The sequence below is a fragment of the Castanea sativa genome, chromosome 10, assembly GCF_040712315.1.
Source record: "Castanea sativa cultivar Marrone di Chiusa Pesio chromosome 10, ASM4071231v1".
Classification (NCBI taxonomy): domain Eukaryota; kingdom Viridiplantae; phylum Streptophyta; class Magnoliopsida; order Fagales; family Fagaceae; genus Castanea; species Castanea sativa.
The window spans coordinates 23725058-23750600 of record NC_134022.1 but is presented as its reverse complement, the minus strand read 5'-3'; the positions used below and the strand labels follow the sequence as shown (position 1 = coordinate 23750600).

The window sequence follows — 25543 nt, the reverse complement described above, 5'->3', positions numbered from 1 at the left end:
ATTTATTTAATTTATGTTTTTACTCTATTCATTTTTTAAATTAGTTTTTTTAAAGTAATTTATGTATTTAATCTCTATTTTTTACACCATATTTCAATTTAATTCTTAACCTTACAATTGTGTCAATTTAGTCCCTAACATTTTAGTGTATATCAATTCAATCCTTACCGTTATCTCTTAGATGAAAATTTCTAGAGTGCTTAATGACCAAAATAAAAAAATTAATTTCCGTTGATGTGGCCATAAATTAATTTTTTACTTTGACTATTAACCACGTTAGCAATTTTCATCTAAGACATAAAGACAATGACATGACGCTGAAAAGTTAGGCACCAAATTGATATAATTAAAAGATTTGAGACCAAATTAAAACATGATATAAAGCATAGGGACCAAATCCATCATTTGCCCTTTTTTATATTTATAAGAAAGAAATTTTAATATTTTTAGTAAAAAATAATAAGTTTTCATTGGTTAATCAACCGTTTTTAGATAATAAAAAAAATGGATGGAATGATTACCTTGACAACAAATGCAAAATTTTAACAATAATTAAACTTTAGAAATGAAAATGACAATTAATTCAAACTTGAAAAGTGTAAATCTAAGTTTCAGTTGATATTATTTATATGTAGATAATTGCAATCATATTAATATTTTGCCATCCAACAATTATACATACTCGAAACAATTCTAAATAAATGCTATCTATATTCTCGATCATCTCTATAAATTGACATATAATAATAAAATTGAATATATACAATTTTTTTTAATCCCTACTGATAAGTACTTCAATGTACTGTTAAAAATAAAAATAAAACCCTTCACTTCTAACTAATTATGATAAATCATAAGAATTTTTATTCAAGTTCGGTGTCCATAAAAAAGAACATCAAGCGGGGATTACGAATTTTATAGTTATAAAAGTAAACTTGTACAACTACATTTTTAATAGATGCAAAAATTCTATTGGCCTTATATTACCGAGAAATGGCACCAAAAAGAATCTACAATAAAGGGCATAATCTTACAATAAAATTGACTACTGTCACAACTCTGATACACTATCTCTTCTTGCAGTGCGAAAGAATCTCCATATGCCGGAAGTTTATGCACTTCTTTGGTCAGTTCTTGTTTTGGCCAATGAGCTTTAGCTCAAATGACAGTTTCTTCTCCCATAAAAATAGGTAGAAAATGAGGTTGTAGGTATAAAATTCACCAAATGCATGTGCAACTTACCATAAAAGAACAAATTTCTTGTTGTGAAGGGGTAAGTTACCAGTTGCCAACCTATAGTATTCATAAAAAGTACTCTCAGTCATCCAAGAACTTGCTTACCAAGGCTACATGGCCTAAAAAGCTTCCTCAAGCTTCGGTTTGTTCTTGGGTCGGCCACTTCGGCTTACATTGTCACTTGACAAGAGCTCCAATGCTTTCTCAATGGTAATGTCTTCTGGCTTCAGATTCTGCACATATTTCAGAACACAATTATATTAAATACTGTAAGCCGTACATGGATCATCAATTGAAGTTAATAGCGCCAAGGGGTTGCAAAAATTACATTAATGGAGAACATGAGGAAAAAGGAACTACACATACTTTAGAAGCATTGTCCTAAAGTTTTTCAGTTTTCAACTCAAATAAATAAACAAAAGACACTGTACACTTTTACCTTTTTGGTCAGGCGAGTTAAATACGTTATGATCCTGACTCAGGTTACTCAGAGTCAGTGCAATAAGCAAGAAATGGAGAGGGAAGGGGGGTGGAGGGGGATAACCTAAGATAAATTGAGCTGATAAATGCAATAACCCTTTTAACAATCTAGATTTGCTATATCAACCAAACATTAAGTGGAATTGACAAAACTAGATTGCTGTGAAAACTCCCCTCGCTATTAAAGATTGTTTGCAATTTTACTGTTTGCAACACCACCACAACATTATGCTGACATTGCAAATTTTGCATATATATTGTTTGGATACCTTTTTTTCCTATGTAAAGGCAATTATATTAATAACATAATGTATAAAGATACATAAAGAACAGAGTATACTGGCTATATACCCAAAGTTCCCTTATCAAGAGTACAACCAATCTATGTAATTGTACAAATTTGAAGGTCTACTCCCATCCAATAGAAGACAAACCCAACAAATTAGGATTTAATGTTCTTGATAGATAGCTCTTGCTCCTATTCCTCTCCACATTTGCCCCATCAAACAATATGGAACTATATTCTATACTCTCTTTCTGAAAGAGTTGCGTCTTCATTGCCAATATTAAACATAACCCATCTAACTCCGAATACTACAAATACAATATCCCATTAGCTCCATGGCAATTGGACGATGCAGTAGCAAATAATCAACATGCATATATGTTTGTGCAACACCAACTCACAATAAAAATCCACCAATTCCAATCTTACTGCACCCCACCGTCGATAACTTTCATGTAATTAAAACACCATGGCATCTTTATTTGCATTGCAGCTACCTGGAATGTCTCAAGAAATAAAGATGATAGATCACTTTGGGCACACCACATATCATGCCAAAATCTAACTGTAGTGTCATCCCAATCCATCCAAAAAATCTAGAAAATGATCCCACCTTACTCTGATTGCCTTCCAAACTCCTAGTCCATGTATTATTCCGCAGCACAATATGCCCAATGTATCATTTAGTTCATACCTCATACTTCGTTGCACAAAAAAAAGGGGTTCCTATGCTACAACATCTCCCAACTTTTAAATTAATCCCTCAAATCATTATGCACCAACAAGTCCATCTCAATATTACTTTCATCTATGTATGTTATGCATGTATTATCCACTACAACAAAAGGCTTTCTAGCTTGATCCCACTATCTATCTATCCAGCTATATGGTGCTTCTGCTTTCTCCATCCACATAACTTTGCCCTACATTAAAAGTATCTATGTTCCCAACCAAACAGTGGTGGCAGAGGGGGAGGGGAAAGGGGGAATGGGGGGTGCCCCTATTGTTTTGTACTCATCCGACTGGTTTCTAGGGCATGTAGACAGCCAGATAAAGAGGCATGTAGATAGCAAAGATAAAGTGGTGTAATTTTAAGCTAAACAAAAATAGATTCTATAAATAGTGAGTTATGACCAAAGATAATGTGCTGGATAAATTGTTATTTGAATTAGAAGTATTTAAATTTAGGCTTAGTGATAGATCTTTATTTGAATAAGGTAGTAGTAGATTAGTATTGTTATTTGCTCAAATTCAAACTGATCCCTATGTTTTAGAATAGGATTAGTTTTTATATTTTAGGATTTGTTGATGAGATAATCTCATCCTTGGCTTTTTTTTTTTTTTTTTTGATAAGTAAAAAATTGGGTTAGAGATCCACCGAAGTGGGTAGCCTTAACCGGGTGTGTGGTAACAGGTAGGTCCGAAGACCGTTCCCGTCCCTGTCAGGGGAGATGCCAACCATCTCATCCTTGGCTAGGTATGTCCGTGAATGGATTAATAAGAATTATGCATAAAATTAACCAAAAATGTATTTCCTCTCTGAAGTTTAGAAAATTAGTACCCGTTTGGGTATTGATAAAAAGCTAGCTTATTGCGTCCGCGTTTCCTTTTTTTCTTTTCTTTTTTTGAGCCGCGCATTTCTGTGGCTGTTGGTTTTTCCAGTGGGTCCCATGCACTGTTCACGAGACCCACAAACCTCTTTTTTCAACAAAACTTTCATTACAAATGGGTCCCACGACATTATTCACACATTTAAAAATTATTTTGCTACAGTGTTTTCAGTTTTCAGCAAAATAAGCGGTATCCAAACACACCCTTAGTCATCTCGAAATGAATAACTACCTTTTATATTCAATAATTTATCCCAGTTCACAACGTAATGGCCAATGGTAAATTAAGAAAACAAAATTTTGCTAAATTTGTCAAGCTTTTAACCATCTGATACATAAATTCTCCAGATCCAATATGTAAATTTTTTTTGTTGTCATCTTAACCACATTTGCTGCATGCCTTGACATATTATTAGGTAGGGTATTATCTTTTGCATGCTAAATCCCACTCTCACGTTTTCCATATATAAATTTGGTGCTCATACGTCCTATGTTGTCACCAATAACTACAACACAAACCAGCAACAATGCTTTGAACTACATAGAGACAGAAATTGACAAGGAGCTACTAAGTTTTTTTTATTTTTGGTCAACATTTCTGAATGACTATCATTTAACAGCACAATGCTCAACAAATAGTCGTGTACCTTGGGGACTGTAGCATTTGTGCGTCGATGTCTAATTTTCAATCCAAGTTTTGTAAGCTTTAAGATCACCGGTTGGCCATCCTTTGGATGGTTTCCCTAAGAAGTTAAAATGAATGAGTTCAGTAATAAGTAAAAATATATAAATGAAACAAAACTCATTTCAGAAAATGACATGCATACCAGTGTGATAGGGTAGCGCAGCAACTCAATAGCATCTACAAGGGTAATAGAGTCCACATTCTTTATCTGAAAAGAATGAATTTAGCCTGTTTTAGTATGAAAAGTTTATAAAATCCAGTTAAAAGTATGTCATTAAGTGCATTGACACAGCAAAAGCTAGGGAAAGAAAAGGGACAAAACGAATTGGTATTGGTTAGATCAGTGCAATTATATACAAACATACATACCAAAAATAGCTATTGCAAAAAGGACCAAGAAGATTCAGTTCTGCCATATCTGAGACCATTTAATTTTTTTATTTATAAGAAGGCCATTTAATTAAAGTTGGGTGCTGAAAAATATATCTATATAAGAGAATCTAATGACAAAATCAGCAAGACAGCAAGGTCACTGAAGCAGATACTGGATTCAAAAGTATACACGTGCACACACCTCCACACACACAACTGTTTCAAAAGGACCGTGAATATTCAGTTTTTCCATATCTGAGACCATAGAATTTTTATTTTATATTTTATAAGAAGACCAATTAATTAAAGTTGGGTGCAAATAATATCCATATAAGAGAATCTAGAGACAAAATTGGGCAAAGAAGGCAAGTGAAGTGCATGTTGGAGCTAGATACATAATTACATATACATATTACACACACACAAACATACATACTATAATATATATATATATATATATATATATATATAGACACGGCTATTTCTAAAGGAACATCAATATTCAATTACCATATCTGAGACCATATAATAACTTTTTTATAAGAAGACCATTTAGTTAAGCTGGTGCTGAACAATGTATGCATATAAGTGAATCTAGATGACAAGATAAGGCAGACACAGAAGAACAAGCATGGCGCTTGCCAATTGATAGAACCAAAAGGAATGATGATGTTTGCTTGAAACATGAAAGACACAAAGATAACATCTTTAGGATCCACAACAACAAATATTTGCAAAAACCCAGGATTTTTGGTTCCAAAATGTCAACAAAAGAAGAATTTACATACATGCGAAACAGAGGCTCTTTTAGGTACGAATCCCTTCCTGTCTTCACCATGCTGAACATAAAATCCATAAGGACCACTCTTCAAAAGAATCTGAAAAAAGAGAACAATTAATTGTCAATTTATACAAGTAATACAACAATGAAGCAAAACAATATGAAAGATCCAGTGATCACATTTGGAAAAGAAAAAAAAATTCGAAGACCAAAATTTAATGCAAACCTTTTCACTGGAAACGGGGTTAATACCCAGCAGTTTTGGCTCCTCGACATTATTGTTTTGAGGAGGAACCTCTTCATCATCATCACCATATAATGTCTTGGCAATATACCTATTCACAGCAACCAAATGCATGATAATAAGGACCTTTTGCAGTCATTACAAAACAGTATGACCAATATCGATTTCAGTTTTTATTTCCCCGCTGAAGAGTATGGATTTCAGTTGAGAACATATACCAAGCAGCACCTCTATTCTATGCATATAACATGCAATGAAATGAAGCTATTATCATGCTGTTACGACTTACTTGCACCTTGGGTGTTGATCACAACCTATAAAATAGCCAGCGCCAAACCTACTTACTTTGAAAATCAAATCTCCCTCCATACAACTGAAACAAATCAAAACAAAGATTACATTAAGGTTATTATTGGTGAAGATATCAAATAATATATATCCATAAGTAGACCTTTAAATAACTATTACAGCATCATGTTAAAGACCAGAATAACCATAACTATCCACGATAACAAGAAATTATGAAATCATATTTTATGAATTATAACATCAACATGGAAACATTTTCCAAGTGTTACATTGTGGCCAAACGTGCTAGTACTAAATCATTTAGAATTTGGGGGATGCAAAATTTGCCAAGCTTGTCACTTGTTTTCACCAAGTAACAATTTGGCTATAGATTGAGTGCTTAAATTCAAATTCAACACATAACTTTATGGATCAGATAGATATGAACATCCAGTTAACCAAGATATTTTGCTTCCCAGGCGTAGAATGAGAACATTTTGATCTAAAGGTACCACATACTTCTTCAGGGATTAAATAGGAAGTTTAAAACTTTTGTGTGTGTGCATATCTAGAAATATCAACTATTATCACTACTCTCTTGAGAGAAAATTGGAATGTACAAAATTTTGACATTAAGCTCAATAAATTAGAAATACATTGTCAAGGTTTGACACTGAAATGTGAGGAAATAATCAAAGCAAAAGGATTGTATAATCCAATAAAAGGGGAAAATGAGAAAGCAAAATATCATTTTCCTTTAAAATTAACCATCAAAGTCCTATACAAATATTCCTTAAAGGAAATGTTAATAACAATAAACCCAATGGTCTCTAGACCAAATGACATCTCCTCCCCCATAAACAAAGGGTGGAGTGCTAGGTCACAATTTCAATACTGTATAAGTGTGTGAGTTGTATTATTTAAAACAACAGCAATATAATATTACCCAGTTCAGATAAAGGTCAATTCACCATTTAGTTACAGCACATTTCAATTTCCATTTCCAAAGTAGAAATGGAAGCATATACATACCTGGGACAGGTCCTACTTTTATCAGGGAGAGAATCAAACAAGAAATCCCCAAATTTTTTCTCCAACATTTTCTCCACCTGCAAATATTATACAACCATAGTAGTTGAAAATTCCTGAACATTATGCAAACTTATGCTATCATCTCTGAACAGCACAATCAGAGCCTTACTCCAAAGAAAGCAACCATACCTGATGAATATGGACACTACTAGCACGGTCACAGTACGAGCTGAATCGTGTCCAATAATCTCTAAGAAGGCCTTTCCATTCAGTCAATCCAGCAGATACATTATCAAGCTGAAGCAAAAGTTAAGAAATCAATTTTTTTTTTAAAGTGCATCACAGCTGACAAGTATCCAATCTTGAATCAAGCTACATGACGCAGGATAAGACAAGTATATCAAATAATTAACAATCACGTGAACATAACATCACTTCGTAAAGGAGGCTAGTGTGTTTAAAATTTCACGTGGCAACATCAGCCAAACAAATAAATTACAAAAGGTAATGAAAAACAGAATATGTAACAAAACAATGAAAAAAATTACCTCAGTCTCCATATCAGCAGTGAAACTGTAGTCTGTGACCTCAGAAAAATGGTGACAAAGAAATGCTGACACCTAGATTAGATATAATCAAACAAAAATTGGATAATAGAAAGGTGGTCAAGAGAATCAGAAAATAGACAATTGGAAAGCCTTCAGTGAAAAGGCCAGAACATACCATGCGGCCACGAAATTCTGGATACAAGACACGGCTTTTTGTTGTCACATAGTTTCTATCCTGATACCACAGATGAATCAGAGATAAGATTGAAACTCAACATCCCAAAAGGAAAGGGAGAAAATTACTAATAAATTTAGTTAATTTTTCCAAAAATTGCAGACAACAGATGCATATTTATCAAAGATTATGACTCAATGTCAACAAAGCATGTTTAATGGATGATATGTAAATTAATCCTTTTTTGTTTTGAGCTAAATATTGAGTCAATTTGCACTATCTTACAAAAAATCACTGGTCAAAGCAGAGTACAATAAATATTTGAAATTATTTATTGCGCAATGTGATGGCTCTGATCTACATTTTGCAAGAACTACTAAAGTTATAGTTGCAGATGATCCTTTCACTCACAAATTGACGAGGAAGGGAAAAGTAGAGTAAATAAAAGTTCCCTGACTTGGATATTAAAATCATTAAATATCTCAGTGGCAAGAGATATTTTGGTCATTTGTGTGTGCTTTATTTGGGGTATCCTGGGTTATGCAAAAGACCATGATTTATGTTGGATTGTTATCCAGGAAGCTTCATCGCCAAAGGAGTTAACAAATCGGGAAGGTTGTTCCATTGTGTGTATTGTGGACAATTTAGTGAGAAAAGACCTGAAGAAACTTTGATGGTTTTGAATATCCTAATCATGTTATCAAACAGTCCTTGTTGAGATCCTTACACGACTGGTTAATTGCCTAGGGTAATATCCCCTCATCATCTTTTTTAGACTTTTTTTAATTTTTGAATTTGAGATTGTACATCTTCAAGAGTGGTTTGATACACATCATGTGTATTTGAACCATCTCCCTGTACAAACAAAATTATTTTTACTTATTTAAAATAAGCTCCAAGCAATAATTTTTTTATAGGTAAAAATCTATGTAAGCCTCCAAGTAATCATATATACATTGGCATATTGGGTCATCCAGTAAACTCAATGATTTGCTTCTAAAAATATAAATTTGTTAGCATAGAGAATTTGGTGAAGAATGGTAAAGAAAAGATTCGTTTATGTGTTGGCTTACTGGAAAGGGTGATTCACAAGACAAGGTATTGGAGATGTTTGGTGTGCAGTCCCATTGTGTCTTATGTGGACAGTTTGGAAGGAACACAACTGAAGAGCATTTGAAAATTTAGAGAGGTCATTGTGGGAGTTGAAGTTATTCATTCTCAGGGATTTAAATGAGTGGATGGCTATGTTACCCACCTATTGAGGCATCTTCTTCCTCGTTAGATTTTATTGATAATTATTCTATCTTGATTTATTGCTCTCTTAGTATATTTCTTGTAGGCTAAGGGTTCCTTCTCTTTTAACATAATTTCTATTGTTAAATTACCGATTCTCCCAAAATTTTAACATAGTGTCAGAGTAAGAGGTCCTAAATCCAATCTCTATCTCCTCCACTCTACCTTCCATTTAAAATCCCATGTGTTGGGCCTCACTTATTAAGGAGTTTGAGCCCACACATGAGGGGGTGTTAGAAGTATGCAGTCAAATGATTAAATTTACCATATCCCAATAGGTTAAACTTTTGGGAGAATTGGTAATTTAACATTTATTATTCATTAATAATAAAAAATAAAAATAATGGAAAAGAAGAAAATACAAAAGCAAGAGGCCCTCCAAAAGGAGCACCACCCACTAAAACCCAAATAAACAATTACAACAAAGGTACATGATACATCAATTCCAAGAATATGTACAAATGCTATCCAATTTGACACTTATACCTGTAAAACTTTCAGTGTGCTTGCATATGTGGAAGGTCTTCCAATCCCAAGCTCCTCTAACTTCTTAACCTATAAATTTTAAGATTTCAAAGGTTAGAGAGCAAAAGAGAAAGCCGACAAATAACAGAAGTTCAAAAGCAATTTCAAGTCTGCCTCCCTCCCGAACCTTGGCACTTGGAAACACAAACAATTGGGTACACATGAGGGCCACTGAGGCAACTTAATCATCACATTTGGTAACAACTACACCTTTTGGGAGAGAAAATCAGCAGGACCAATAATAGGTTTGTCACAAAAGTTTATAATTAATTAAATGTCTTTCAAATATTTCAAAATACATACAAATAGACTGATTACATAGGCAAGACTGTCACTGTTTCCAAAGGTGAGTTTGCATAAAGGCTATAAATATGAACCAAACCAAGGCAGGCACTAGGTTGTTTGAGATTGGATTAGCTGGAAGGTAACTTTATTCATGCCTGGTTTGAGCTGAGATAAGCCATCCAGCTTCAATTCAAACTCAGCTCCACTGTCATACAAGCCATTAAGGCTCAGATGATCCCATGTGTTTGCCAAATACACCAGTCTTGTTGTCAAACACTCATGAAATTGGTTTTCAAGTTTAAAAAATAATAATAATCAATTTAACAAGTATAGAAAGGTTGATGCAAAAGACAGTGAATTGGCATCATTGTGTAGAAAAGAGGTTACAAATAATGCAGGTTAGTAAAATTGGTTTCCTCAATATTTTACTGTGTTCTTTCTGAACACACAAATGAGTCAAATCATCAAAAATAATTGGAAGTAGAACTTTTCAAGCTGATCTAATAGTGCTCACACTCGGCTCATAAAGGAAGAGGGCTCTAAAGTTGTGCTCAAACTACACTCATTAAAGTTATATATAAGTAAAAAGGAGCCCCAGTCTTAAGCAACCAGAGATTGGAATTAAAAACATGAAAGAAATTACAAGACATTTTACAAGCAGTTCAGATAAAGTGGAAGTGGAACAGGATCAGAACACAATAAGATAGAAAGAGAAACCCATAAAACTATATTCAGAAGACTATGGGTAGATAGATCAAATAAAGGAAAAACGAACTTTTAGCATGCCAAGAAATTGTGCATACATAGAAAACATATGATATATCAATACCAATTTCTAACACATGGTAATTTTTTTCGCTAAAACACAAACTACACCTATTGAGTTTGCTGAATTGTCATTTTTGTCCACCAAGTTACATTTTTGTCATTTTAGTCCTTAAAGTTTATGTTTGTTGCCAACATTAGTCCTTCCGTCCATAAACTCCATTAAAAAAGTAAAAAATTACATGTTAGTATTATAAAAAAGTAATGACTAAACACCCAACTTAAAAGGTGTAAATTTTATTTTTACCAAAAATAAAATGAAAAAATTGATCAAAAATATTATTTAATAGTTAGCCAAGTTTATGGATGGAAGGCTAAATTGACAAAAAAGAAAATTCAGTAAACTTAAAGGTGTAATATGTATTCTAGCCTAATTTTGTAAAACTTACTTTTAGTGCATAATACATTGATATTGCCCTGCATACATGCCTAAACATAAGCATTTTCAATGGTTGTTATTAAATATTCATTACATAGAGAAATTATTAATATTCTTCTTCTTTTTTTGATAGATAATAAGAGTTTTATTGATGAAAAAGAACAATGTGTTTACGATTGTAAACTCACTGCCCTTGAAACAAAAACATACAAATCATAAGGATAGTCTAATAGAGATAAGGAAATCAGACAGTGAACTAAACTGCGAAAGGCCCCAAATTCGAGACCACTCAAAAAAAGTCCTAGCAAGCAAGTTCTTCAACATATCTATAGGTCTCTCAATGTCCTCAAAAGTTTGGGCATTGCGTTCCTTCCATACTAACCACATAAGGCATGCTGGAACCATATTCCAAACATCTGAAGAGTAGGTACCCAACCAATTCCTCCAAGCAAAAAGAAGAGAAACATTAGTATCCGACATCACCCACTGAACCCCAAACATATTAAGGACCTCACTCCACAAAATAGATGCAAACTGACAATGAAGCAAAATGTGATCCACAGTTTCCACATCACGCCTACAAAGACAGCACCAATTAACAAGGGGCAAATTCTTCTTAACAAGGTTATCTATTGTAAGAATCCCACCCCTAGCAGCAGTCCATAAGAAGAAAGATACCCTTTTAGGTACCTTGACACACCAAATGCTCTGCCAAGGAAAGGAAACAGAAGGGGCTTTCAATAAAGCAAAATAAAAGGATCGCACATCAAAAACACCGCTGCGATTCAACTGCCAACTCAAGATATCCTCACCCTCCCCTCTAGGTATCCTGGCAGAGACATGCTCATAGAAAGAATAAAATCTCCGCAATTCCCATTCATTAAAATTGCGACGGAAAAGGAAGTTCCAACTCCTACCTCCCCCGTCTGGTGCAAGAATAACCATGTCAGAAATCAAAACTTCCTGAACCACAGCACAGGCAAACAGTTTCGGGTATAATTCTTTCAGAGGAGTAGGACCACTCCAAGGATCATGCTAGAACCGAATACGATTGCCCTCTCCCGCTGCATACACCACATGACTGAAAAAATTGTCTACAACTTTCCTAATATTCTTCCATAACCCATAACCATGAGTCCCTCTCACAACTCTAGTGCACCAACCTCCACTACCCTCTCCATATTTGGTGGCTATTACCTGACGCCATAAATGGGTAGCTTCCTTCCCAAACCGCCAAAGCCACTTCCCAAGTAGAGCTTGATTAAAAAGCCCAATCTTCCGAATCCCCAAACCCCCTACCTCCACTGGCCAAACAACCTTATCCCAAGCAACAAGCGGATATCTGAAAACTTCATTAGAACTCCCCCAAAGGAAATTCCTCTGAATCCTCTCTAGTCTGTCTGCTATGTGTTGCAGAATTGTAAACAGCGATAGATAATAAGTTGGGAGACTCGACAAAGTACTCTTCAATAGAGTAAGCCTACCTCTTTTTGACAAATACAACCGCTTCCAACCAGAAAGCTTTTTCTCCACCCTTTCTAAAATGGGATTCCAAATCGAAGCATCCTTAAAATGAGCCCCAAGTGGTATTCCCAAATAAGACATAGGCAAACAACCAACCTTACAACATAAAATACGAGCCAAAACATCCAATTCCCTACCTCACCAACTGGCACAATTTCACTCTTGCCAACATTTACTTTTAAGCTTGTAATAGCTTCAAAAAAGATCAACACCATCCGTATATATAATAATTGTTCCCTAGATGCATCACAGAAAAGAATAGTATCATCAGCAAACAGAAGATGAGAAATATGCAAACCTCCTCGCACATTGGGACTTGCCTGGAACCCCCTAAGAAAGTCACCCTCTTCTGTCCTCTTCAATAACCTACTTAGCACCTCCATCACCAACAAAAACAAAAGTGGAGATAAAAGATCTCCTTGTCGAAAACCATGTGAACTACCAAAAAAAACCAGCCAGGGACCCATTAATAAGCACTGAGAAACGAACTGTAGTGATACAAGCCTTCATCCACCTCCCCCACTTCTCCCCAAAACCCATCCTCTCCATAAGGTAAAACAAAGCATTCCAATTTACGTGATAAGCCTTTTCTAAATCCAACTTAATAATCACACCCGGAACACCACTCTTCAACCTACTATCCAAACATTCATTTGCTATAAGAACAGAGTCAAGAATCTGTCTTCCCCCAACAAAGGCATTCTGGGAGTTGGATATAAGTTTGTCCAATACACTTCAGAGCCTATAGGCCAACACCTTTGACAAAAGTTTGTACAAACTTCCCACAAGGCTAATAGGCCGAAAATCTCTAATATTGACAGCATTAAGTTTCTTAGGTATCAAACACAAAAAAGTAGCATTTAGAGATTTCTCAAAGACGCATTGGCTATGAAAGTCTGCAAAAAAAGCCATAACATCCTCTTCAATCACACACCAACACTTTTGAAAGAAAGCTATGGTAAAGCCATCAAGACCAGGAGCCTTATCACCCTCGGCCTCCCTAAGAACCGCAATGATCTCCTCCCTATCGAACTCCCTTTCAAGAGAAAACCTATCAGACTCAACCAAACTAGCAAACTCTAACCCATCAACAGTGGGCCTCCAATCTTCAGGTTCCTGATAAAGACTCTTATAAAACTCCACCACTTAGATCCTGAATATCTGATTCAGCTTCATACAGAATGCCATCAACCTCCACGCCCCTCAAGGTATTAGCTCGTCTATGCGAATTAGCAAGGCTGTGGAAAAACCTAGTATTATTGTCCCCCTCTTTTAAGAACAAAGCCCTTGATTTCTGCCTCCAAGAAATCTCCTCCAAAGAAGCTAAAAACTCGATCTCTGCCTTAATCTCGATTTTTCTTGCTTTGTCTGCCGTAGTCAGCACTTGCATCCCTTCTCTCATATCAAGATCCAGTAGCTCAGACAACAAACATTTTTTTCTAAAATGCACATCCCCAAAAACATGTTTATTCCAACACTGCAAGTCTTTTTTAAGAGCCTTGAGTTTACATACTAGAACATAACTAGGGGATCCCTCAAAGTGGTAACTGTTCCACCAGCACCTAACTTGATCCACAAAACCCTCCACTTTAAGCCACATATTCTCAAATTTAAAGGGACTTCTCCCCCTCGCCATGCCTCCTGCCTCCACTAGGATAGGACAATGATCCGAAATCACACGAGGGAGAGGCCTTTGAATCACATCTGAGAAATGTTCCTCCCAATCAGTTGAAACCAAAACTCTATCTATACGAGACATAGAAGGGTTCACTGAATCTCTAAACCACGTATACTCACCCCCGACCAAAGTTAGATCAACCAAAAAATTCCTCTCAATAAAGTTCGAAAAATTGAACATAGCTAGACTAAACAAATTGCAACCAAGACGCTCTGCCGGGTATCTAATAATGTTGAAATCACCAAAAACACACCAAGCTGAACTCCATTTCGCTCTCACACTATCAAGCTTTGCCCATAAAGCATCCCTCAAACCAGCATCGTTGGGGCCATAAACTCCCGTACATATCCAAACAAAACCATCTGGCACCCCCTTCAACAAGACTGAAACAGAAAAGCTACCCACCACACAATCAATTTTCTCACACACCCTTGTGTCCCAAATCACAAGAATACCTCCCGCTATGTGAATGGCATCTAAAGCCACCCAATCTACAAAAGAGTTGCCCCAAAGACTTTTCACAACAGCAGAATTGGTACAGTCTAGTTTGGTTTCCTGAAAACACACAACCTCACACTTCCATTCCTTGAGTAAATTCCTCACAGTATCCCTCTTTTGAGGATTGTTGAATCCTCTCACATTCCAAGATAAAAGTCTTAAATTCATGGACAACCATCAAAGCCCAACCCACTGAACTTCACAATCTCCCTGGTTCGTTTACCAGTTTGCCCATCATAATTAACTATAGAAATTAAATTCCGTAATTCCCTCATACCTTTTGTAGAGGAAGAAGCTGTGCGGCGAAGACTACCTGCCGCAGCGTTGCAAGTCGTCGAAAAAATTCAACACACTGCCTCTCACAGGAATCAATAGGAAAACCCACCCATTTACCGAAACCCTTAACCTTCTTACTGACCCAAGCCGAAGGTTCCAACTCATCCTCCACAGAGATTTCGATTGGGTCAACTTCCTCTGTCATTAACACCAAACCCCCATTAGGATCCCACTAAGCCAAAGGTTCAAAATCCATCAACTGCCAATCCTCCTCATCCTTATCAGACCCCGTGGGGTTAACCCATTTCAACAACAACATCTCTTCTTCGAAAGAATCCGAGACCAACTCAGAGATAGGAGAAAAACGGTTTTATTCCAATAAAGGCTGATGGCAAGACACCTCGGCAACCTTCACTGGCGTCGTCGAACACCCCGCATTGGAGGAATCCACAGTAACGGTGAAGTTGGGATGACCAACGGAGTTTAAAACACCCGAAACCTGCACAGCTCCACTGATCGGAGAGTCCGTCGCTGAGTCATCAACAACTGATACAGTGGAAGGAACCCCCACCTCGGCACCTCTACCTTGGTAACCCATCGGAACAGAAATGTCCTGCACCGCCATCTTGAAACCCCCAACGGAAGTTGAAAGATCCCCTCCCATCTCGCCGGTACCTATCGATGACTTCTCGGCATAGACGTGGGAGCCCGATCCTTCACCTCGCTCACAAGATCGTAACAAGCTTTGTGGTTTCAAGTGGTTCAAGTCACCGGTTTGATTCTGATTAGTTTTGGCCGAAAGGTCATCTTGGGCTTGCTTAATAGGCCCACCGTGTGTTTGCTTAAGAGGCCCGAGTTCACTAGGTACTGTAAAGTCCATAATAGGCTTAGGTTTAACAAAATTGGCCCACTTCACCACCCGTTGGCCCTTACCATCCAGATCAACAGATATATTTAAAGAAAAATGGGCCTTAGTCCATTTAAAGAAGATGCACGCATAGGCCGTCCAGATGCAAGGTGAGTTGAGATATTTGTTTTTGGAAAAAAATCAAATCCCCCAAATCCCTCCTTCTGAGTAAACGTGCCAGCAAGATTAGGAAACTAACTTATATATATAAATGAAAAAAAAAAATTATATATATATATAGAGAGAGAGATTGTTCTAAAATACTACTAATATAAAGAACGGCAATGATAATGTACCAATAATCCCTCAGAGTAGCGTGGTGGAGGCTTGGTATGGTGCTGCTTGAGTTCCACTTCATCAAGATATAATTGATCTTCTAGCTACAAAATGCACTAAGTTAATAAAGGCACAATTCAGGGAACAGGTATAATAAATTCACAACATCAGTATAAATTCAAGAGATATTTTGATACAAAAATATAGTCAAATAATATTGCCCTCGTTGCCCAACAATATCTATGCTATGCCTCATTAACTATAAAAAATTTATTAAAATAAGATTCTTTGCTAATTTATTTCACGCAAAAGAAATATATGAGATCCACTACCTTCAATGAATTAAGAATACCAAACGCCACATCTTGATCATTCTCGACATTTTCTTTACTTCGGGCTGCTACAGCTTCCACATCCTAGAAAATTAAAGAGCAGACAAAAAGGAAAATCTCACAAATAAACATGTGACAAGGTACAATAAAGCATCGTATAAATCACATGCAAGTCATCTGAATAAAGACAGAAAAGGTGATTAAACTTCCATAGCAAAGAAAAAAAGTAAAGAAAATATAATAAGAAGAAGAAATGCAAGCTAAAAGATAGAAATAATGGCAATATAAAGTTACTATCAACTTCTTCTTAAACAACTTCAACTATAATTTCTAATCAGAATTAACTACTGAAAACTCATGAAACATTTACACGCTCCAACATGTGAAAGTAGGGATTGAAGTGGATATCAAAAACACTAGTGGAAAAGAAACCATTGGCACAATAGCCAAAATTAAAATTACAACTGAAGAATGAAGAGCACTATCATTTTGAATTAGTCAAGCATTTCCAATCATATGAATTACAGTTATATGAAATAGCATGTCTACAAGCATTTGCAGATCCTCGTCCACTCATGTATATACATAGCTATGAAGCACAGGTGCGTTTCGGGATTCGGGTGCGGGTGCGGGACTCGGCAATTTTTGAAAAAGTAGGGTGTGGCGGGGTGCGGCGATTAAAAAATTATTAAAAATATTTTTATTTATATTTTTAATATATTGCTAAACATACTTTTTTCACATTATATAAATATATACTAAATTTAAGAGCAATAGTCAATAATAACTAGAATACAGAGAATGGGAGAAAGCCTAGCTGAAGAGAAATACTTTTTTTTTTTTGAATTTCGGCCGGTATCGGCTGATTTCGCCGGTACCGGTTTGCGCCCGATACATACCGATTCGTGCCGAATCGATGCAAATCAGCCCGATTTCACGCGCGTCGGCCTGAATCAGCGCGAATCGCGCCGAAAAAAGTTTTTTTTTAATGCCCGACGTGGCACGGACGCGCAGGCAGCGGCGTCGCCTGCGCGTCGGCCTGAATCAGCGCGAATCACGCCGAAAAAAGTTTTTTTTTAATGCCCGACACGGCACGGACGCGCAGGCAGCGGCGTCGCCTGCGCGTCCCCACGTCGGGCCGCATAGGACGCGGGTGTGGCAGCCCAAACGCCGCACCCGTGCTTCCAAGATACATAGTATTCATTTGCTTCCAGTAGCCCAAATTATGCAGAAATAAATATCAATTCTAAAATATAATTCATCTTGAGTTGACCTACTAGGAAACATGAAATTGTAAAAGGATATTACTTCAAACAATTCATGCGACATTCAATTGTGCATCATAAGAACAGCTGCACAAACAAGAACTGCAAACTTAATAACTATTTCTGTTCATTTTGAAGGATTCCTCATTCCGTCCTTCTGTCTCTTCTTCTTCTTGAAGTTATTCATCACTTCATCATAACTAAAACGATATTAATTTTAGAATATACATGTCAAAGAGCCCTAGTTCAAATCGAAATTCCTCCCTCCATAAAGAATGGGGTGGAGAGCAAGGTCCCTGCTTCAATACCTACTGGGTGCATGTGTTACTTAACAATGAATATGCACGCGCGCGCGCACACACACACACAAAGCAATACAAGACTGGCAAGTAGATGAATTATGGCCCACGAATGGACAACTGCCACACATACTGTTCTACTAAAGACACATTTACAGCTTTTCAGGAATATTGCCATAGCAAGATGGGAGTAATGGTTGTACCTTAAAAACTGACTGATATCCAAGAAAATTAACTCTTGAGCATGCAGATCGGAAAACAAGGGACTTGTCAGCATTTCCAACATCAAGTTGTATCTGTTTGATTAAAAAAAAAAAGTTAGGAAACAGATGATTGTAATTGCATAACAACTACCAAGGAGAAACAAACCTTAATTGAGAAACAAATAAGTCCAGTAGGATGTAATGCAATTTCTTTAGTGACTTTTCAAAGAAAATCTGGCTTAACTCACTTTCAATGAGAGAAAAAATTTACATTCTCACCTGCTCTATGATAGCAGGTTCCATTTGGCATGCCACTGACCGAGACCAAATAAGAGTGTATAGCTTCATGGAATCTTCATCAAGCACTCCAATGAGCGTTGCTGAAAACCAAAGAGAGAAATTTCTCTACTTAATAGGTTGTAATAGTCCATCAGAAGGAAATATGAAAGACACTAACTTTGCACTACAAACTCAAATTAAAAACCAACCAGATAAAGTTCCATAAAGCCTGAAAATATATTTATTTACATGGTAACCTCCGAATATCCGTGGGTCTAATTGCTTCATGGGCCTCTTGAGCATTCTTCACCTTCTTAAAATATTTGCGTGAATTCCCTGATGCAAACCCTTGTCCATACCTGCACAAAGTATGTTTTTTATATTAAATGACAAGGAAACACAAGATATCATTGCATAAGGAAATGCAATTTTAGCACAAATAGCAGAATAAGAGGAAAAGGGTGGGGAGCAATTCAAGTAAATATTAAGGTAATGACATCTTTGCATCTTGATAAAACTGAAATTATAATTCTTTTTGAAACTTTTTTTTTTTTTGATAGGTAACAATTTATTTTTCCTCAATAAAAAAGCAAAATTTAACTACAACGCCATCATCAGATCATGTATGATAATCAACAAGCATGTCCTTTCAACTATCATAAACAAGCAAGCCCTTTCAATAATAGCAAGCATTCACCACCAGTTCCAGACCATGGAAAACGTATGTTGTACACAATACAAAATTCCAAAACAAGACTTTAACCATAATTTAACAAATACATGCACAAATACATACATCAACAAGCATACGCAGAATATATAAACTACAAAGAAAAAATGAAAAGAAACAAAAAGAAAGAAAGATGTAAGTCTGGATAACTATATATGTCACCTTTCAATGACGATAGAGCGAATCTCTTGGACAGCTTCATCAGACATCTGAGATAGAAACGGAAATGTGTTTCACTATACATTGCAAAAGGATCATCTTTACAACAGAGTTTAATAATGTTAGACAACATGGAACTCTACTGAGCACATGCAGACATGTCCAGAAGAAATGATGTAGTATATCACATCAACAAGCATAATGAAGATATTGACATCAATTAGTATATTCTATAAAACTACTAAAAGCATTTAGAATCAATGAGGGTCCTAAGGTAAAGCAGGCAATATACATTAACCAATTTTCATACCCAAATCACTACTTGCAGTGGCAATACTTTCTCTACTAATGGTAAGAAGTAAATGATCTTGCAATTTAATTTTAGAACAGTTAGTTATGGCCGCTGCCAAATTTAATTTTGAATCAATTGTTTTGTATACATTAACCAATTTCATACCCAAATCACTACTTGCAGTGGCAATACTTTCTCTACTGCCAGTAAGAGGTAAATGATTTTGCAATTTAATTTTAGAGCAATTAGTTATTGCCACTACTATTTTTTTTTTTTTTTTTTTGAGGAACATTGCCACTACTAAATTTAATTCAATTGTTTTGTATACATTTTCTAAAGTAGGTTCAAGTAGACTCCCACCTAGAATATCCAAATTTACAACCACATGTCACTCAAAAAAAATTTACAACCACACACTACCATCAGTAGAGTTACAATTTTCAAAAACTATTTCTATTATAGAAAAGAAAGATGAAAAAGAGGTACTAAAAGAAAGAGAGTCCTTAAAAAGAACAAACAGATATTTGAAGAAAAAGAAAATGCACCACAAGCACCATCCAACAACAAATCAAGATGCATAGACAGGGCCTCTAAAACATTTTCCTGTCCTTGATGCATTTTGTCCAGGAAATTTGCCTCCATAGCAACAATCCATAAGTCAAAACCAAAGTAACAATCTACAAGTCCTTACAAAGTGGTGATAACAATACTAGCTAAATTAAAACTTACTTATGACTCATGGTACAGGGCCAAAAGCTAACTTGCATATGTAATTTAATAAATTAAAAATATATATATAGAGAAGAAAAAATGACCTGTCACAAAAGATATTGGAATGCAGCTACAGATACTTCGAATAAAGAAGAAATTCAAAATTAATAAAGAATTCTGAATTCAGCCACCATTAGGCACTGGGACTGGGAGATTAAAAAACACTACATTATGCAACAAGTTGCTACATTGAAAATACTCATGCAGCCAACGTGATACCTACATGTAGTCCATCTGTTCTCATGTATGTTATCAGACCAGCTGCCTTACCATCAGATAATTGCACCCCCTCATAAAGTTTCTGTGCAACCTGCATTCACACACATAATGCAAGTCAAAGGCTCAAGAACATATCTTCAAATGTCAATGCTCAAGCAAAACTGTCCTCATTTTTTTTATATGTATCAATTTTTTTTAATTTTTTGATAATTCAATAGTTGAGGAGGGGGATTTAAATTTTACTGATACTTTACCCCATTTTTCCCCTAAATCTAATACTTTGCCAATAATTTCTCCTAAAATAAGGTTTTTTTAGTGGAATAGAACAAAGTATGTTGAGCCTTGAGCCAAGAGCATCTTCATTCCTACATAAGTAATATAAAATGGTGGAAGTAAGAATCCACTGCTGATCTTGTTCTTCAACTACCACATTGCTTTTGAGACGGCATTTTAAACGAACCTTATCAAAGCGTTCTTCTGGGTTGCTATAACTAGTATGTAAGATTCAATTATGAAATCAGGAAATAACCATCAATTTAGTTGTTACATATTAATGTATACTTCAATGAATGCATAAGTCTCAGCTATATCACTTTAACCCAATCTACAACATATGAATACAATATTTTATTAATATATTTTTCTTTATGATTTTATTATAAAGGAATTAGATTGTATTCATAATATAAAGTTATAAGTGACAAATAAAGCAAAAATTATAAATTCAATTATTAGAATTTGAAAAACATAACATCATAAGTTTTACAGGAATAAATGTTATTAATGTGAAATATGGAAATGCAACAAAGACATGAATTCTCCCAAACCTTCATTGTATGATATGCAGAAAAATGTAATTTGTTTGCCGCATCCTGCTGAAGTGTTGATGTTATATATGGTGTAGGGGGGTTTTTCCGCATTTTGCTTTTTTTAGAGCTGACCACTTGAAAACTTTCTGAATTAATCTTCTGTTCAATATTCTTTGCCTCCATATCAGAGCTGATCGAATACTGATTTAACTTTTGGGAATCATAATGGGTCAACTGTGCTTGAAAAAAACATTCTTTCAGTGAAGAACCTGGTCTATTTATGTTCATCTTCACCTCAACACTCCAATACTCTTGAGGTTTAAATTCATCAATTTCCATTTCCCTGTCACATATAAGAGAAAGTGCAGCAGATTGAACCCGCCCAGCTGACTGGCAACCAGGTAGTTTCCTCCATAATAACGGAGAAATATTAAATCCAATCAAATAATCGAGAGCACGACGTGCAAGATAAGCATGAACCAAGTTTGCATCAATTTCTCTTGGAGTTTGGAGAGCACTTTTAATGGATGTTTCAGTTATTTCATGAAAGACAACCCTAGCTATACTAAGATCTTCACGTAAAGCATCCTGTTGCTGCAACATCTCAACGATATGCCATGCAATAGCCTCTCCTTCTCGGTCAGGATCTGATGCAAGGATAAGATTTTCTGCTCTGAGGAACAAGGCAACAAGAAAAAGAAAATTTAGAAACAGAAAAACAACACTAAGGGAAAAAATTAATAATGAAAACAATTAAATAACAAAGCTCCAATTATTAACATAATAAATCAGCATCAGTAATGATTATGAAAATGACCACCAAAAACGCCTCTCAACTTAGAATTAAACTATTGATTATTAAGTTGATAGGTATGCAAATAGATAATATTCCAGTGCACTTTTATAGTCTTGTGGTTTTGCTCTAGGTTAGTTTAAAATGGTTGAAGGGGATAAGAAACCATACCCACTTACTGCAACCTTGATGCTCTTCAAATGAGTCCAGGCAGGTGATGGAACCTCCCACACCATACTAAAGTCATCATCAGGCCTCACAGATCCTGATCTTGCAGCCAAGTCTCTTACATGACCATAGCTAGGCAAGACTTCATACATATCACCGAGGTAGCCCTGAATAACCTTAGCCTTTGTAATAGACTCCACCACCACAACAGATTTCCCATCCGGGGGATATAGCTGTTTCAGTGGTCTTTGTCCGAGATGCTTAACTTTGTCTATCTGTTGTGGATTCGGTTTCTGTGGTGACTCATTAGCTGCTTTGACAGATTTCCCGCTTCTACTAGATTTACCATTTTTCTTCTTAGTCTGGAGTTCTCTTGAAGTAGAACTATCAAGCACTTCCACAGCTGTGCTCCCAACTGAATTCTTCTGAAGAACTGAAGTGTTAGTTAAAATATTGCAATGAAATAAAGGACTTTATTTTGATGCTACTACAAATTAGTTAATTGCTAACCTCTAAATCCTGAGTAGAATTCTGGCTTTTTTTGCTCACACCAGAACTCTTTGCTTTAGGTCCTTTTGCTACAACAGCTTCGTCTGAAGCATTCGCAGCAGATTTCCGTACCTTGTTTTTCTTGTTTCTTGACTGCTGCTTCCGTTGTCTGTCAATCTCAGAGTTTTGATTATCATTTTTAACACAGGAAGTTGAAACCTTTGATGAAAGTTCCACATCCCCTTTCCCATCTCCAACTAGCAATTCAGTAGAAGTCACTGTGTCAATGTCTTTAGAGGCTGAGATATTAGAATTTGCAGTTGTCTTTCTGCTGTGAGTGGCCAACGCATTTGCCCTCTTCTGATGCTGACTGAACGTCTGGAAGGTATTCCCACCACCCTTATTTGCCGTAACACCAGTATTTTCGCGTATACTTGCTACTCTCGCATCTTTAGAAGAAAACCTCCGAGCAAAACTTCCACAATTATTAAAACTCCTAAAACCACTGTTTAGAGGTCCATAAATTGAAGTATCCAAAGGTGCCATAAAATTAAGGAGTCCAAGTCTTAAGTGGGATGAAACTGTGAAACCAAACCGAGAACAATCAACATGGCTTCTGAAAATACGGGAATCCTTTCCGCCCTTTACATGGTTGGTTGAGATCATGCAAGACACCTTGACTTTACTACACTTAAGTTGAGAACATTTTCTGTATCCATTGCCAAATGAAGAACATGGTAAATGAGTTCTTGGGGTCTGCTGAAGTCCCCTATACTGCAACTGTAGCACCAATGCAATGCACTAATATTAATATTCGCCACATCAAATACAGATAGACATGATAGCATAACATTTATACATAAAAATAACTGAAAACCTATACATAAATTTAAGCATGGAAACAATAGCAGCCTTTCATTTTCAAGAAAAATAAGCTCAACCCAATGTACTCTGCTAACTTAATTCTCAACAAAAAAAAAATTTGAAACTGTGAGTGTGACAGTACTTTCGTTTATCACACATCTTCTACACTTTATTCATCAACTAAAGAATGCGCATGTACGCAATTCAATCAACTACAAGAATAACAGGATATAATAATAAAGAAACACCGCTTAATAAAACTTAGAGAATGAAGGTTCAAACAACAAAAACAATAGCACCTGTAAATGGCTTTCTGAATATTTTAAAATTTTTCAAAAGACAATAACAGAACTAGACAAAGCTAGTGAAAATTTGAAAACAATAATATATGTTTTTTTCCCCAATTTTTTTATATTTTCTTCTTTTCACTCAGAAATAAAAGGGCCCATTTTTATAAAATGGGCAATGAATTTAAAAATTCTATTTACTTTTCCTTTCTTAAAATTTCTCAACAACTAAACAAAAAAAAAGAACAATATAAGCCTATATTTTGCTAATTTTCTTATTTACAGTTTGTGGGTAACCAAAGAGAAATGTAATTGAAAAAGGAGTGAGGTGAAGAATGGGTAACCTTAGACATGAATGAGTTGAGGCGAAGAAATGACGGAGTTGGAGGTTTAGAGAATATGGAGGAAGATACAGTGACAGTGTTCATCAACAGCGAGCTCCTATGCAGTTGAATCATTGCCAGTATTGATTCTTATTTGCTCGACATATTTGGCTTTCTCACAGAGAGAGAGAGAGAGAGAGAGAGAGAGAGGTCGGTGAAGGCTGTGAGGGTTTTGGGCTGAGGGTTTTGGAGTGCTTATACTGTAGTGTATACACACAACCACTTGCCCAAACAAAACAAATGTTTTTCTTTTTTTTTTCTGAAAGGTCACAAAAAAATGTTAATGTATGATTTTTTATTTTTCTACGTTTAAAAATTACTTGTCGCGCCTATAAATAAATAAATAAATAAAAGGACGCTAATTATTACACATTATCCCGACCGTGTGTGTGAAAAAAAAAATATATTTTATATTAAATTATACTATGTTATTTGTATTAAAATTTAATAAATGAGAGATGTGTATAAAAATAACTAGCTATTAACACATATCACTCAATTGTTAGTGGGTTAGTTATTTTTTGCTGACATATCTCACACTTATTAGATTTTGATATCACTGACATAGTATCATTTCACCATTTGTGTTTAAAAACATGGTTTCTAAGGATGTGTGCAACAACAATAATAATAAATTTAAAATTTTTAAAAAAAAACACAAATTTGTCATGTTAGTGGCTAAGATAATTAAGATCGTTTCCTAGAAAAAGAATGAATAAAAAGATAACTACAACTATTACTAGATCATCAGCCTATTGAGACTATAAATTGAGCTGTGAATTATGTATCCTACCTTTGAGGACATCCAAGTGATAGGCTCAATGGACGTGTTACAAACATAAAAGTTCCAAGTTCTAAGTAAAATAGCATGACCAAATAATAAGACATCACTTTCTTAATTAAATAAAAATAAAAATAAAAATGGGTGTCCCATTTTTAAAATTAAAAAAAAAAACTATATTTTATATATGTGTGTGTGTAATATGGTTACGCAAACA

The 25543-nt window shown here is 35.5% G+C and overlaps 1 protein-coding gene and 1 pseudogene across 1 annotated transcript; both read right to left on the bottom strand.

Annotated features, from left to right (window-relative positions):
• Positions 1 to 831: 831 nt before the first annotated feature.
• Positions 832 to 24731, bottom strand: LOC142613958 (uncharacterized). Its single transcript, XM_075786480.1, has 22 exons — positions 24507 to 24731; positions 23033 to 23791; positions 22526 to 22947; positions 21580 to 22234; positions 20757 to 20843; positions 19474 to 19520; positions 18831 to 18940; positions 18582 to 18682; positions 18303 to 18395; positions 16536 to 16619; positions 16224 to 16307; positions 9517 to 9585; positions 7738 to 7797; positions 7563 to 7634; positions 7204 to 7311; positions 7015 to 7091; positions 5984 to 6067; positions 5677 to 5785; positions 5458 to 5547; positions 4440 to 4505; positions 4260 to 4355; positions 832 to 1469 (listed from the first exon to the last, which is right to left on the bottom strand). The coding sequence occupies exons 1-22, from the start codon at positions 24618 to 24620 to the stop codon at positions 1356 to 1358; spliced, it is 3501 nt and encodes a 1166-aa protein (XP_075642595.1). The 5' UTR covers positions 24621 to 24731; the 3' UTR covers positions 832 to 1355.
• On the bottom strand, positions 3357 to 3467 carry LOC142614342 (U6atac minor spliceosomal RNA; annotated as a pseudogene).
• Positions 24732 to 25543: the final 812 nt, after the last annotated feature.